The 14,322-nt window shown below is 41.4% G+C and overlaps 1 protein-coding gene across 2 annotated transcripts in view; it reads left to right on the top strand.

The window, feature by feature from the left end:
* Positions 1-14,322, top strand: part of col12a1a (collagen, type XII, alpha 1a) — a 54,225-nt gene that overhangs the window by 24,296 nt on the left and 15,607 nt on the right. The window contains exons 25-49 of one of the 2 annotated variants that reach the window (XM_024297142.2): positions 138-267; positions 346-482; positions 1,268-1,397; positions 1,478-1,617; positions 1,798-1,930; positions 2,103-2,126; positions 2,701-2,840; positions 4,460-4,589; positions 4,666-4,805; positions 4,900-5,029; positions 7,401-7,543; positions 8,697-8,826; positions 8,926-9,068; positions 9,788-9,917; positions 10,003-10,122; positions 10,310-10,456; positions 10,569-10,685; positions 10,786-10,938; positions 11,022-11,096; positions 11,177-11,316; positions 11,405-11,528; positions 12,503-12,646; positions 12,867-13,031; positions 13,188-13,226; positions 13,382-13,520. In XM_024297142.2, coding sequence (XP_024152910.1) covers positions 138-267; positions 346-482; positions 1,268-1,397; positions 1,478-1,617; positions 1,798-1,930; positions 2,103-2,126; positions 2,701-2,840; positions 4,460-4,589; positions 4,666-4,805; positions 4,900-5,029; positions 7,401-7,543; positions 8,697-8,826; positions 8,926-9,068; positions 9,788-9,917; positions 10,003-10,122; positions 10,310-10,456; positions 10,569-10,685; positions 10,786-10,938; positions 11,022-11,096; positions 11,177-11,316; positions 11,405-11,528; positions 12,503-12,646; positions 12,867-13,031; positions 13,188-13,226; positions 13,382-13,520 — 3,143 coding nt within the window. The remainder of the gene's footprint in view (positions 1-137; positions 268-345; positions 483-1,267; positions 1,398-1,477; positions 1,618-1,797; positions 1,931-2,102; positions 2,127-2,700; positions 2,841-4,459; positions 4,590-4,665; positions 4,806-4,899; positions 5,030-7,400; positions 7,544-8,696; positions 8,827-8,925; positions 9,069-9,787; positions 9,918-10,002; positions 10,123-10,309; positions 10,457-10,568; positions 10,686-10,785; positions 10,939-11,021; positions 11,097-11,176; positions 11,317-11,404; positions 11,529-12,502; positions 12,647-12,866; positions 13,032-13,187; positions 13,227-13,381; positions 13,521-14,322) is intronic. The other variant, XM_024297222.2, reaches the window with a different exon arrangement.

Here is a 14,322-nt window from a genome sequence, read left to right as displayed (position 1 = left end):
GTTTGTAAATGAAGTGTCAAATCCAGTGGGTCATAAGCAGATTCGGCAGATGTGCTTCAACCTACGTCTCGTGCGTTGGTTTGTTTGTTGCAGAGAAGTTTGTTTTTCCTCTCTGACCTTGTTTGATTGACTTACAGATGAGAGTGGGAGCGGGTACAACTGACGTCCAGCTGGTGAAGCTTCTGCCCAACACAGCATACGAGCTGTCCTTATTCGCCCTCTACGGACTATCAGCTAGTGACCCACTTATCCAGCAGGGAGTCACCTGTATGTCCTAAAAAAGTGCTATATTTTATCAATCTGAATGTGTGAGAAACTAATTCAGTGCTATCATCTCCTCTTTAGTGCCCATCCCACCTTCAGGAGATTTGAATGTTCGGGATGTCACCCACAGCACCATGGTGCTTTACTGGGATGCTGCTCCCGGTGCAGTCCGTAAATACATCGTCACCTACACTCCTGAAGAAGGCGACACTAAAGAAGTGAGTTCCTCTGTTTCTTCCTCTGGCATTGCAAAAAGAGAAGCAAACGTTGAGCTTTGGTTTGACTGATCCTTAACGGTCCATATTTTTCCTGACAAAGATATCAAGCAAGACGTCGCCAGCCCTTTTTTTTTTAACATTTATATGCACATTAGTTTTGATGGTGATGAATTTATACAGCTATTCTGACTGATGCAGTCTCAGACCACATAATGGAGACTACAGCTGGTTGGATGGAGATTGTGGAATGTTCCGAGCTCCACTGAAAAGATTATGAAAACTCCGAACACGATTCGTCGGGCGGTGCTTTTCACGAGTAAATTATTCGTGCCCCCCCGTGGGAGTTCTTGGGTTGGAGCGGAAAATGTGTGGTCTGCATTTTGCTACATCCTCGGTCATAAATCAGGTGGAGGGGGGATCCTCAAAGCCGCGAGGGTGGAAAAAAACATATGTGAAAGTTGATGAGGATGTTTGTAATGGAGGCCAGTGACAGTTTGGATTTGGTGATCCCAAGGCAAAGGTAGTGTCAGTTTGGACAACATCAAGACTACTGGAGACTGTTACAGCAGCTTCTGGGAATAATACACACAAATGTTTATTAAAAAATAAGTTTGCATATGTCAACCTTAAAAGTCAAATACTTTTGTTTAGTAAAACTGGCGATTTGTCCCTGCCTTCCCCGAACAGTAGCTGGGACAGCAGCAACCCTATGACTCCGTGAGGAATACAGCGGGTTAACAAAATAGATGGATGGTAATAAAACTGTTTGTCTGCTTGTTCCACAGCTGGAGGTCGGAGGAAGAATTACCACCAAACTCCTGGAGAAGCTGATCTCCCAGACTGAGTACAGTTTATCTGTGACTCCGGTTTACGATGAGGGCCGTGGGCAGACGATGCTGGGAACCGGAATTACCGGTACGTTTGAACTCGATTAGAGCACCTCCTTTATTTGCCGGATCTTAGCAGTGAAAGAAAACTGTTTTCCTTTTTCTTAGATGTGGTTCCAGCACCGAAGAACCTGCGATTCTCTGAAGTGACAGAGACCAGCTTCAGGGCCACTTGGGAGCACGGGGCCCCCGATGTGGCTATGTACCGAATTGGTTGGACAAGGAAAGGAATGAATGACGGCAATAACGTAAGAGAACACCGTCTGTAGGAAGCAATTAATTTATTTGACTATCTGTGCAGGTATTTCATGATGTGAAAGCTCTCTTTTTATTTTTTTGTAAGAACAGACTTTGTCCTCCAATAAGAGTCTTGCACAGTTGACTTTAAGCTTTCATTAATTCATAGTTGTATGTATTTCCCTCACCAGGAGATTCTAAGTAAAGAGGAAACAACCTTTGTTATGGAGGGGCTGACTCCAGATACACCCTATGATGTGTCTGTCACTGCAATCTACCCAGATGAATCAGAGAGCGAAGACCTGCTGGGCTCTGAGAGGACATGTAAGACACACACCTAAGTAGCGACTAAAGCATTACTACTTTGCTGCAATTGCTAATCCAAATTTCTGTGAGTTTAACCAAGGGCTAAACATTTATGAATATGGAAAAAAAGCTGAATGAAATATGTTTTCAAGGTTATGCCCATTATACTTCTCTATTTTTGCTTCTGTAGTGCGCAAGTCAGATGATAGACCGAGTAAGTACTGTGTGGTAAAGCAAAAGGAAACTTCATGTACTCACCAAACGCATGTGTTGTTGTTGCCGCCATTTCTCATGGGAAATGGTGCGACTTTGTTCTTCCTCGGTCAAGCGAACTGGCGGAAGACGGATCATCTCCATGCATGCCTCGAAAAACAGACTCCCATCATTGTCGGTTCATCCAGTCATCAGCTCTTTGCACATCTCCATGCTTTTGTCAGTCCATCATCATTGTCATCATCATTTCCATGATCATCCCCATCATCTTCATCATCCCATTGCCATGTCCAAACCTCCATCAATGCTTCAGAAAAGACTTAATCCTGAAGGATTATCTTTTCCTTTTTAAAGTTGCAGTGCCTCCTGGTATCAGTTATTATGCATTCTGGTGAAAAATAAAATGCATCATTTTTCTGCAATCATGATGCAACAAACAACGCATTCATTCAAACCTACTAAGGACTGCAACTTTAAGATACATTTTAAGGATGTCCAGATGCCTAATTTGAACAACAAATGAGTCGAGTCTTTAGTTGTAACTGTGATTTTGTGTGTTTGTGTGCACTTTGCAGTGCCAAATGCACCTCCCACCAACTTGGTCGTTTTCAACGAGACCACCACCACCCTGAATGCCAGGTGGACTCCGCCTTCGGGTCGGGTCCTGAACTACAGGATCACTTATGTCCCCACGTCTGGAGGCCAAAGTCAGACCGTAAGTCAGAGGACAGAAACAGAACAAATATTATGGACATTTCTATAGTTTATTAAAACTTTTCTAAATCAACCTTATGGAATTTTAAGGAATCTTTAAATCTTAGCTATTTAGCTTTGACTTTGCTGGGAACTTTTCTTTTTACTCAAGAAGTTTCACTTTTGCAATTATAGTGTCAAGTCTGCCTGCAACATTTCAACATTTTAGTTTAGTCAGATTTGATTATTCTGGTGTATTAATGTGGGTTTTTGTTAGGATTTTATAACATTTTCTGACGTTATAAAATGTCTCTTGCTGGTAATTATTTTTTGGCTGCCGCACTGTATGCATAAAAGTCTTAAATGAATGACAAAAGTACTTTTTCTGTCAGTTTACTTCTATCTAACCTAATACGAGGCAGACAGAGGAGAAAAAGCTGAACTACAAACTAAATTCAGATTAATCGTTCAAGCAAACTTTCTGCAAATATTTAGCTTTTATGAAGTGTTGCGTTTTTGATATAGTGTGAGAATAATTCCCAAAAATGCTTTTCGAGGTCCAAGAGCTGCAGGAGAAGAGCTTCTGTCAGCATGATGGTGTGCGAATCCTTGTGTTTGTGCGTTAAAAAATGTCTCGCTCTCGTCTGGTCAGGTCAGTGTAATCAAACAGATCAAGTCTAAAAGTGCACAGAGGTAGTGTGCAGACAAATCTGACTTTGAGCTGTTTTCACCAATCTAATGAAATCCAGATGGCATACCAGAGAAAGCAGCTGAACGTTCAGTTCATTATTTTTTTCTTGTCATCTTCTGATGTTTTTACTTTTTAAAGAAACAGAAGCTTTGCAGATGTTGCTAAGATTAACTATTAGTTTCTCCTTTTAACACATGATTAAACGCTTCCCTCTTTACTGCTTGATGAAATTTGCTTTAGTTGTGCTACTTGTATGGCTGATCCGAGGAGGCTGATAGACATTTGGAAGCTTAGAGAGCAGGATTAGCCAAGAAGTCCTGGATTTCTGCAAAGTTTGGCGGCTGCAGAGAGTTGAATTATCTCATGTGGGACAACAAGTGTGTTTTTCGGAAATGCCTCATCTAAGTTGTCCTCGTGTGTTCACAAACACTACAGCAGTCCCTCCTGTTTACATTCTTTGCTGGCGAAGCTTTTAGTAGGTAATTTGGTTTGGTAAGCTTGAGAAAGCAAAGCTAAAAGTAAAAAAATAAATAAATTCCAAAGAAATATAACTATAAAAAACATCAACTATCATGGTCACATAATGTTGTAGAAATCTCTTTCTTGGAATTTCAAGGGAGGCAAAAGCATTATAGTGAATCCGCCATCATTTTTTGACCTCCACCTGCTATAGACATCAGTGGAGATTTATCTTGGCCAGTGCAAATTGAACAAATCAGGTCCAAAATATGCTCAAAACATCCCTCTTCTAAAATACTGACAGCCGGGTTCCTCACTGGTAAAACAGTTTTATCTGAATTATGAAAGTTCAGACCCGGAGACATTTTGTCCCATTTAAAACATCTGAAAATCCATTTATCTCAGCAGACATTCAAATACTTATTTTTAAAGATACACTGTAAAAATAATTACATTTTTAGATTAAAAAATAATATTTTTTCCCCTATTAGACCCAGGTTGGAGGCAAGAAGAACACAGTCCTGCTTCAAAAACTGACTCCTGACACTGAATACTCCATCGGTGTTGTGGCGCTGTATGCCAATGGAGCTAGCGGGGAGCTGAATGGGCTTGGAAAGACCAGTAAGTAGGGATTACTTCTCCAGAAGTTTAAATAATGGACTGCAGTAACAATATCATGCTTTTTCTGCACTAAAAGAGCCTTTGGGTGGTGTTAGAAACCTGCGCGTGACAAACCCCACCACCAGCACCTTGGATGTGACCTGGGAACCTGCTGAGGGTAACGTGCGCCAGTATAGGGTCTTCTATGTTCCTGCAGCTGGAGGAGATCCAGAGATGGTAAGTAGGACATATGTACTACTAAAGCCTTTGCCTCCACATTGTCTATCTCCTCTGAAAAAAGTCCTACTCTATGTATTGTGCTTTTGTGTAGGTCCAGGTGTCTGGAAGCACCTACAAAACAGTTCTTAAGAACCTGCAGTCGGACACTGTCTACACAGCAACTGTGGTTCCTGTCTATTCTACTGGAGAGGGGCAGCCCATGTCGGAAAACGGCAAAACATGTAAGAAGAGCTCAGCAACAATCATCCAAACTCATACAGTCAGTTTCTAACTGTTCAGAAAAGGTTTCTGACAAACTGCCCAGCAGCTGTGGGATTTCTTTTCCAAAGTACAGACACATGGATGTCAGTCCAGCATGAACTCAGTGGCATTAGCCCTCGCGTTGGTGCTACTGTACATCCAGAAGCACTTAATAAAACAACACGGTGTCATCCAAAACCCCCAAACTTCCTGATCAAATGTAATTTATCACTCAGGATGTGAACAGAAACAGATGGATTTCACATTAAGAGTGGATCTAAATTCAAATGGCCAGTGTTCAGCTTAATTTAAATCCTGACAAAGAACACGGGTTGTTGAGTGAACCGCTGAGAGCTGCTGGTGATGAGTCGGCATTTTGCGGGGATGATTGCACAGGAAGGAATCCCTCTGTGTTGGCGGCACCAAGATGCCCCCCCCAGCTTTACCGTAACATCATCCATTTAGAAGCTGGAATGAAGAGCAGCGGTCAGGATCATGGAAAGACTGGAAAAATGGGGGGTGGGGGGATATATTATTTGGCTCTCGATTTGGGAAAAAGTAACAGGGGAGTTGAAAAATGAATGGAAAGCATTATGACTTTTATGGCTCTCAGCTCACTTGGCAAGGGTCATGCTCCATCCATGCTACCGTTAGCCCCAGTTTGCCTCCTGTAGCATCAGCCCCTCCTCCTATAGGTCGCTTTCCCCACCAGTTTTGTTAAAAGAACATCTTCAGCAATAAAAATAAACCAGCAAACACACCTTGCTTCGGAAATGTTCTGCCTGTTTAGATGGTAATCCTTTAACTTGTCACCATTTAGTTGAATTTAATAAAGAACCTGCCTTAGTTTATTGAAGCTAACAACTATTTTGTTATTGCTCATTGTTTCTGACATTTAAAAGCAGCGGCTGAGGGAACAGGCTTCGCTGTGAAACTTTAAATGACGGAAATGTGTTCCCTCTGTTTTGCCCACTGTGTTTTTGCTGCTCATTTATGGGCTTTTATTCTTTAATTGTGGTGTGGCACATCATTTGGAAACATCTGTTTTGGCTTTAGGGAAGGCGAGCATTGCACTAAGCTGAGTGTACACATTGTACCATATTTTCTGCAATGTAGGGCCCACAGAATTTTAAGGCGCACCATTAATAAATGGTGTATATCTGAACTAATGTTGTAGATAAGGTACACCAAACTATAAGTGATGCAAAAGAGTCAGATATAAGTCAGTCTGTCAATCAGACTTTATTAAATGCTTTCACAGTAACTCTAGAACTTGATGTTAACACACAACATGCTAGTCAGGTTAGCGTTAGCCAAATTAACGTATTTACAGTACCTGCAACTCTCAATCTTTTTTGCATGATTATAAAAACTGTATGATACTGCTAAAACAAACGTTCTTGTGACTATGCTAACTCCCAACTGTGTTAATAATATGTAAAAAAACAAAACAAAAAAAAAACATACAGTCCGTGCTATGTTACAAGCAATAGCTGTATTAGTGTAGTCACACTATCTGTAACTCCCAACCTTGTTTGCAACATTTACATATAAACTGACACAGCTAAAACAAACCTTTCTGTGACTATGCTAACTCCCAACCTTGCTAGCAACTCATTAAAAACTGACTGATACAGCTAAAACTAATGCTACTTTGAATATTCTAACTCCCAACCGTGTTAATAACACGTAAAAAACACAGTCCGACACGGCCACACGTTAGCCATGTTATAAGCAATAGTTGCATTGGTGTTTTTGCATCACCTGTAACTCCCAAACTTGTTTGCAGTGTTTAAAAAATCGACTTATACCGCTAAAAAAAAAACATTTCTGTGAATATGCTAGCTCCCAATCGTGTTACTAGCAAAAAAAAACACAGTCCGACATGGCTACACATTAGCCATGTTACAAGCAATAGAGATGTTGGCGTATTCTAATTACCTGCGACTCAAAACCTTGTTTTTCAATATGTGAAAGAACAGTCCAGCACCGTTAAATGTAAGCTGTATTAGCATATTCACTATACCACCCAAACATTTTGACTGAGCGTCATGTACCTCACAAAATTACTTTGAGATCAGTTAGCACAACCAGGATTGAAAAAAGAAATTACGCTAAAATTGACACCTTTTTCCATTCCCTTCCCCCAAAACTGAACCAATTTCATCAACTAAGGCGAAGATACAATAAGAAATTCCCAAATGTTACATTTGAACGGACATGTAAGTTCATTAAACGTGCAAAAATTGCAAATAGTTTGGACTTAATCTGTGCTGAGTTCTAACTTTCCCTTTTCTATTCTCCTTCTTCTTTACCTCAAACCAACTTCTGAACATCCGACCTCCATTGCAGTGGCGCGCAGTCCTGCTAGGAATATCCAGGTTTTCAACCCCACAACAAACACTTTGAACGTCCGCTGGGAAGCAGCCACCGGGCCGGTCCAGCAGTACAGGGTGGTCTATGCTCCTCTGACTGGTGTGAGGCCAACGCAGTCGGTGAGTTTTTGCCATGTTTGAGGGGTAAAAAGCATGCAATAGTTACCACCTCCAGATTTGAAGAAAGCATATTCAATCTATGCTTCTTATTTAAAGAAAACATTGGAGGAAGCACTGCCTTTGATTTGTGCTGTTTTGTGAGCATATTGAGTTAATGAGGTTCGTCTGCTTTTGAGCTTGTTTGTAGTTACCTCATACCAAGTTTTTACACTTTTTCTGCTCACTAAATAACCAAATTAAGACACTTAATGAAAAGACTGCCTTGCAATGGGTGCCCACATCTACACATGTAACGCTACACCATAAGCTTCCACATCTGTCAGAAAGATTGAACCATTACATTCTTCTCTGGTCTTTTAAAAACATCAGGGTCCTTTCAAAGTGAAGCCTTTTCCAGCAGAATGATAGAGAGGTGCCCTTTGCCTTTTTCCCTTTAAGTTAGCACATTTATGGCAGGCTGAAGCGTTTTCCACGTCCAAGACCAATGATTTACGTCAGTGGCCTTTTTCGGCTAACACCTTCACAGTTTAACCCAAGCTGGAGGTTTGAAGGACCAATTGACTTGCTTTGCAACCACTTTTACACAGGAGTTCTTGCATTTTCTTCACAGAGACAGATGGATTCCACTGGACAAAATCAGGGTTTTATTAAAATCTGAGAGAGGTGCAAGCAAAAACGAGCCGAACAGATGCTCTCACACCAACCTGAAACTATTTTTTTCTCATCAACGCATATTAGGGATTTTTTTTTTCTTTTTCCAGAGAGGTTATCACCAGGCCAGAACCCTGGAGGAGCTCTAACCCTCGTCTGTCAGGCTAATTAACCCAAAGACAAAGACAGATTGCAGAAAAGTCCCCCATTTTTTACCGCCACACCTCTGAACTTCAGAGGAATGTTTTGCCCTCTGTTTCACTCTGTGCTTAAAAGTGTTTTTTAGGTGCAAGTAGGTGTCGATGGTACATGAAGTCTTGTACAAGCAGGTTATGTGCGGGTCATAGGCCATGTTGCTACATCAATGGTGGTTAATAAAAAAAATAAAACACAAACCTAATTTTCCAATTTGAGTCTGTATAATTCCTGCTTTGGTAACGCCTGGTGTTTTTAAAAGTCACAAAAACTAATGAAAGCTGACATGTTTGTTGTCTCTGAACAGGTTTTGGTCCCAGGCACCACAACCACAGCTCTGCTGCAGCAGCTGATCCCAGACACAGACTACAATGTGGGAGTTGTTGCCTTGTACAGCGATGGGGAAGGAGCCACTGTCAGCGATCAGGGAAAGACTTGTAAGTATGAAAGGTGGAAAGACAAACAGACTCAGGAGCTTCTTGTGTATTTGTTGCCAGTTTCATTTACAAAAGAGGCCTTCTTTCTGTCATATACAGTGCCCCGCGGGGGTCCCAGGAACATGCGAGTGTACGATCCCACCACCAGCACGCTGTCTGTTAGCTGGGAACACGCCGATGGCCCAGTTGTTCAGTACCGCATCACCTATGCCCCAACAACAGGAGACCCTATCGAGGAATATGTGAGCACAATTGTTACTCAGTTTGACTCTTATTTTGAAGGTGTAAATCAGATTTTGCTTTTCCTGTATTTGTTTTCTAACTCAGAGGTTCAAGAGATATATGAAAAAGTCTAAATGTACATCAAAAATAAATATGACTTGATAAGATTAGTTTGAGTTCAACTGAAAATAATGTATAAAATTAGCCCTTCAGTCTTATTTTATCTTTAAAGTCCCACTCGGTTCATCTTTTGATCTATTGTAAAAGCGATAATAGTGGTCTTGTAATTATGATCAAACCATTTTTAGCCAAACTCAAAAAAACCTGTGTCGATTTTTAAGACATAGTTTGGAGAACTTCATAATTTATTAAAAATTTGCTTCCGGGTGGTGGGCACAGCAACCCCACCCCCTTTCCCCTCCCCATTATGGAGCAAAGAGCTATTGGCCCGCCCAAAAAGTCATGTTTTAAATTTTTTTTTGGTCTGCTCTTGACTCACAACACTTTGATCAAATATATATTCAGAAATTAAATTTTTAGCTTAATTTTTTTTATATATGTCCTTAATCATCCGAAAAGAACATGTTAAAAAGACCGTTTTACATGGAGTGGGTCTTCAAAGAACTTGTTTGTGAAACAAAGTTATGTTATCAGCTAGTATAATTTAATGATACTTGACAAGTTTCAGTTAAGAGCCAACCTGAAGATTTCATGTTTGTCTTTGTCATGTGACCTGTAGACATCAGTTCAAGGGAACAGGAACAATGTGGTTCTTCAGAATCTGGATCCAGACACTCCCTATAATATTAAAGTCACTGCAATATATGCTGACGGAGCAGGAGGAGAACTGGAGGGAGATGGGCGCACAGGTATAGACCGACCCGCATACACCATATAAAGAGCACACTGCATAACGTGCATCCAGCTGAACCTTGGCTGTCATGTTTGCTGCAGTGGGAATGCTCGGCCCCAGAAACCTGCGTGTTTCTGATGAGTGGTACACTCGCTTCAGGGTGTCTTGGGACCCCGCCCCCTCCGCAGTCACTGGATACAAACTCATCTACCAGCCTGCGGGTATGAACAAGCATTTACATGAATAGATGTAACTCTTCCAGGAACTTCTGTACTTATATTAGCATCATATATGACACACACTTTTCTGAGACCTCAAAAGTTATCTAATTGTTAACTGTTGAGCTTGTATTTAGTTTGTAGCACTGCTTACAGTTTTCCCCCCTCACACTTGTGTCTCCATCTAAAGGGTCTTATGACTCATCTGAGGTGTTTGTTGGAGATGTGACCAACTATCAGCTGCAAAACCTAAAGCCTGGAACTACCTATGACCTGAAGGTGCTGGCACAGTACCAAACGGGTGTCAGTGGTCCTCTAAATGGTCAAGGCACCACATGTAAGTTAGAAGCCTTATCTATTCGGTGATAACAACTGTTGGACGTTATCTTTTAAGATGACTTTAACATTGGTGAACAGTGTTAACAGTATTTGTGTTGTTTCCCCTTTAGTGTACCTCAATGTGACTGGCCTTACCTCCTACAATGTTGCCCATGAGTCCTTTTGCATCCAGTGGGTCCCTCACAGAGCAGCCACTTCCTACAGACTTAAAGTCAACCCCTTTGAGTGTAAGTGATCGCCCTTCGGTGCCCCTACTGAGTTGGGCCTTTGATTTGTTGCGTTTGTACACATGTGGGTCGGTTAACAGTCTTCTTGTCTTTCTTGTAGCATACAAGGGGGGAGCTCAAGAAATCACAGTTCGGGGCTCAGAAAGTAGATACTGCTTTGACAACCTGACCCCTGACACTCTTTATAACGCCACGGTTTACGCTCAGACCCCCAACCTTGAAGGACCTGGAGTCAGTATTAAGGAGAGAACATGTAAGAACTTCTGTCTGGAGATCTCTGACTTTGTTAGCATCTATTGTTCAGATTCATTTTAATGTGACTGTTTTTTGTTATAGTGGTGAAACCTACCGAGAAGCCAACCGAGCCTCCTACCCTTCCCCCTCCAGCAGTAGTCCCTGATGCTCTTGATGGTGAGAATCGAATTATTTATGTCTAATATGCTCATTTTCATAGAACAAGTCATAAACCCCCCTTTTCAACTCCACCACAGTGTGCAAAGGTGCGAAGGCCGACTTGGTCTTCCTCATTGACGGCTCGTGGAGTATTGGAGATGACAGCTTTAACAAAGTTATCCAGTTTGTCACTAGCGTGACAGCTGCTTTTGATGTCATCAGCCCAGCTGGCATGCAGGTTTGTGGGGTTTAGGTTATTTAAATTTTTGCATTTTTTAAATTATTTGCTAACAGGCTCTATTTCTGTCTGTTTATCTCTTGAACAGGTTTCGTTTGTGCAATACAGCGATGATGCTAAGACTGAGTTCAAACTGAACACCTACCACAACAAGGGCATTGTCTTATCTGCACTGAAGTCAATCCGGTACAGGGGAGGCAACACCAAGACCGGTATACCAAAATACATGAACCGCAATTTACACTCATCGGCCACTTTATTAGGCACACCTTGCTAGTACTGGGTTGGACCCTATTTGCCTTCAAAACTGTCTTAGTACTTGGTGCCATAGACTCAGCAAGGTACTGGAAACATTCCTCGGAGAGTTTGGTCCATATTGACATGATAGCATCACACAGTTGCTGCAGATTTGTCGGCTATACATCCATGATGCCAATCTCTCATTCCACCACATCTCAAAGGTTCTCTATTGGGTTGAGATCTGGAAACTGTTGAGGCCATTTGGACTCATTGTCATGTTAAAGAAATCAGTCTGAGAGGATTCTAGTCTTGTTGACGCCAAATTCTGAACCTACCATCTGAATGTGGTAGCAGAAATGGAGACTCATCAGATCCGACAATGTTTTTCTAATCTTCGATTGTCTGGTTAACCTCTGTGTGTATAGTAGCCTCAGTTTTGTGTTCTTAGCTGACAGAAGTGGTACTCGGAGTGTTCTGCTGCAGTAGCCCATCTGCCTCAAGGTTTGAGTTACTCATGCCTTTCCATCAACTAGAGCCAGTATGGCCATTCTCCTCTGACCTCTGGCTTCAACAAGACATCTCTGCCCTCAGAACTGCCCCTCACTGGATATTTTCTCTTTTCTAGACCATTCTCCATAATCTTTAGAGTTGGTTGGGGGTGAAAATCCCAGTAGATCAGCATTTTCTGAGATACTCAAACCATCCCGTCTGGAACCAACAACCATGACACATTCAAAGTCACTTAAATCACCTTTTTTTCCTCATTCTGAAAGTAGCTTTGAACTTCAGCAGATAGTGTCGCCTAAATGCATTGAGTTTCTGTCATGTGATTGGCTGATTAGAAATTTGTGCTAACGAGCAGTTGGACAGGTGCGCCTAATTAAGTGGCCAGCAAATGTAGCTTGTTTAGATTGAATTAGAATTTTAATTTTCTTACTTTATCCAGGCATTGCTCTGAAGCACGTCTATGAGAAGGTACTCACATCAGACAGCGGCATGAGGAGGAATGTCCCGAAGGTGCTGGTTGTTGTCACAGATGGTCGCTCCCAAGATGAAGTCAAGAAGAGCGCAGAAAAACTTCAACATTCTGGTAAAAGCAAAGATATTGTTTGTCATCATAGATGGTTTGTTTCCAAATTCTGTACATGTATGCGCATAATAAAATCTCTCTTTCAACAGACCTTAACTTTGTTGCTTAATCGTGTTTCAACTGACCCATTTTTTTGAAAGCTCCACTGGTTCTTGGAAGCTAAACAAATTTTCTTTCTTTATTTTTCTTTTGTGTGTGTGTGTGAAATTGTCCCCTGCAGGCTATAGTGTGTTTGTGGTCGGCGTGGCTGATGTGAGCATGAGAGAATTGGCAGTCATCGGCAGCAAGCCCACAGAAAGACACGTGTTTGTCGTCGACGATTATGACGCTTTCTCCAAGATCCAGGACAACTTGATCACATTCATCTGTGAAACAGCCACCTCCAGTGAGTCAGACGTTAATGTACTTTTGACTTCATGATGTCTGCAGTTCTTCGTAAGCACACCTGCAAAGGAAGTCCCGCCACTGATCTGAAAAGACATGAATGGCCTTGCTTAAACCCTAATCTGTTTTTCTAACTCTGACTTTTGTCATCTTTCAGCTTGCCCTCTCATCTACATCAATGGATACACCACACCTGGTAGGCATTCAACTAAACCAAACACAAGCTAATCCTCAAAGAACTTGCTGACATTGGCAAAATCCCATCAAATGGCTCTTCTCTGTTTTTATTTTCCAAGTCCGTTGCATCTTTGTTTTTGTCTCGGTGTGACTCCTGTTGTTGATTTCTTTTAGGATTTAGGATGCTGGAAGCTTTCAACATCACAGACCGAACATTTGCTGGCATGAATGGTGTCTCCATGGAGCCAGGTTCTTTCAACAGCTTCATTGCCTACAGGCTGCACAAAGATGCCTTCCTAAACCAGCCCACAAAGTACGAGCTAAGGCCAAGCACTGTTTGTGAAAGAGCAACTCTCACATTATGCAAATTCGAATAACGTATTATAAAGTTAAAAGCTTAGCTTCCATATTCATGCCTTTTAGGTTGCTGGAGGTTGTAAAATTTGAGATATTTACAGGAAAAGAAGTAGCATTTTTCGTTTTTATGAAACTAGGCCAACCTTCCTATGTTTGTGAGTTTAAAAAAAGGACAATGGTGTTGACAGCTTTGGGATATGATTGTAAATTAAACATGTGTGGATAAAAATATTACCTCTTGGAAGCAGATTGAAAAAGGGCAAACGAAGAAAACATATCCCCTGTATGTGCTTAATTTGGACAAGGCTAGATGGCGTTTATTTGTAGGTTGTGCAGAATTTTAAACACTAAGACCAAATCTGAATGCTTCCCATCCCTCTCCAAATGTAGGGCCATTTGAAGGGGTAGGTCTTATCTGAAATAATTTTTTAAGGGCTAACCCCTGTGGAAGTGAAGGAAGGAAGTGCTTTTCTTCACTTACACACTCTGACGCACAGAAGTTTACATTTAAGTGTGAATACTGACTTTTTGATTTTAAAGTTATATAACCGATGCCGTTATATATTTCCGCGCACTAGCAGCAGCTTTGCGCTAGCGTAGCTGACCGGCAACTATTGATGACATCATCAGTTGGGACTAACGGCTGAATTTGAAGAACTATTTTGTATAACTACATTTGGAGGGCTAATAATAGGGCTAGGGAGAAATATTCGTATATGGCCAAAGAGTTCTGTGGATTTTAGGTTCTCTGACGCATT

This window comes from Oryzias melastigma, linkage group LG22 (assembly GCF_002922805.2).
Source record: "Oryzias melastigma strain HK-1 linkage group LG22, ASM292280v2, whole genome shotgun sequence".
Classification (NCBI taxonomy): domain Eukaryota; kingdom Metazoa; phylum Chordata; class Actinopteri; order Beloniformes; family Adrianichthyidae; genus Oryzias; species Oryzias melastigma.
This window is presented reverse-complemented; position numbering and strand designations above follow the sequence as displayed.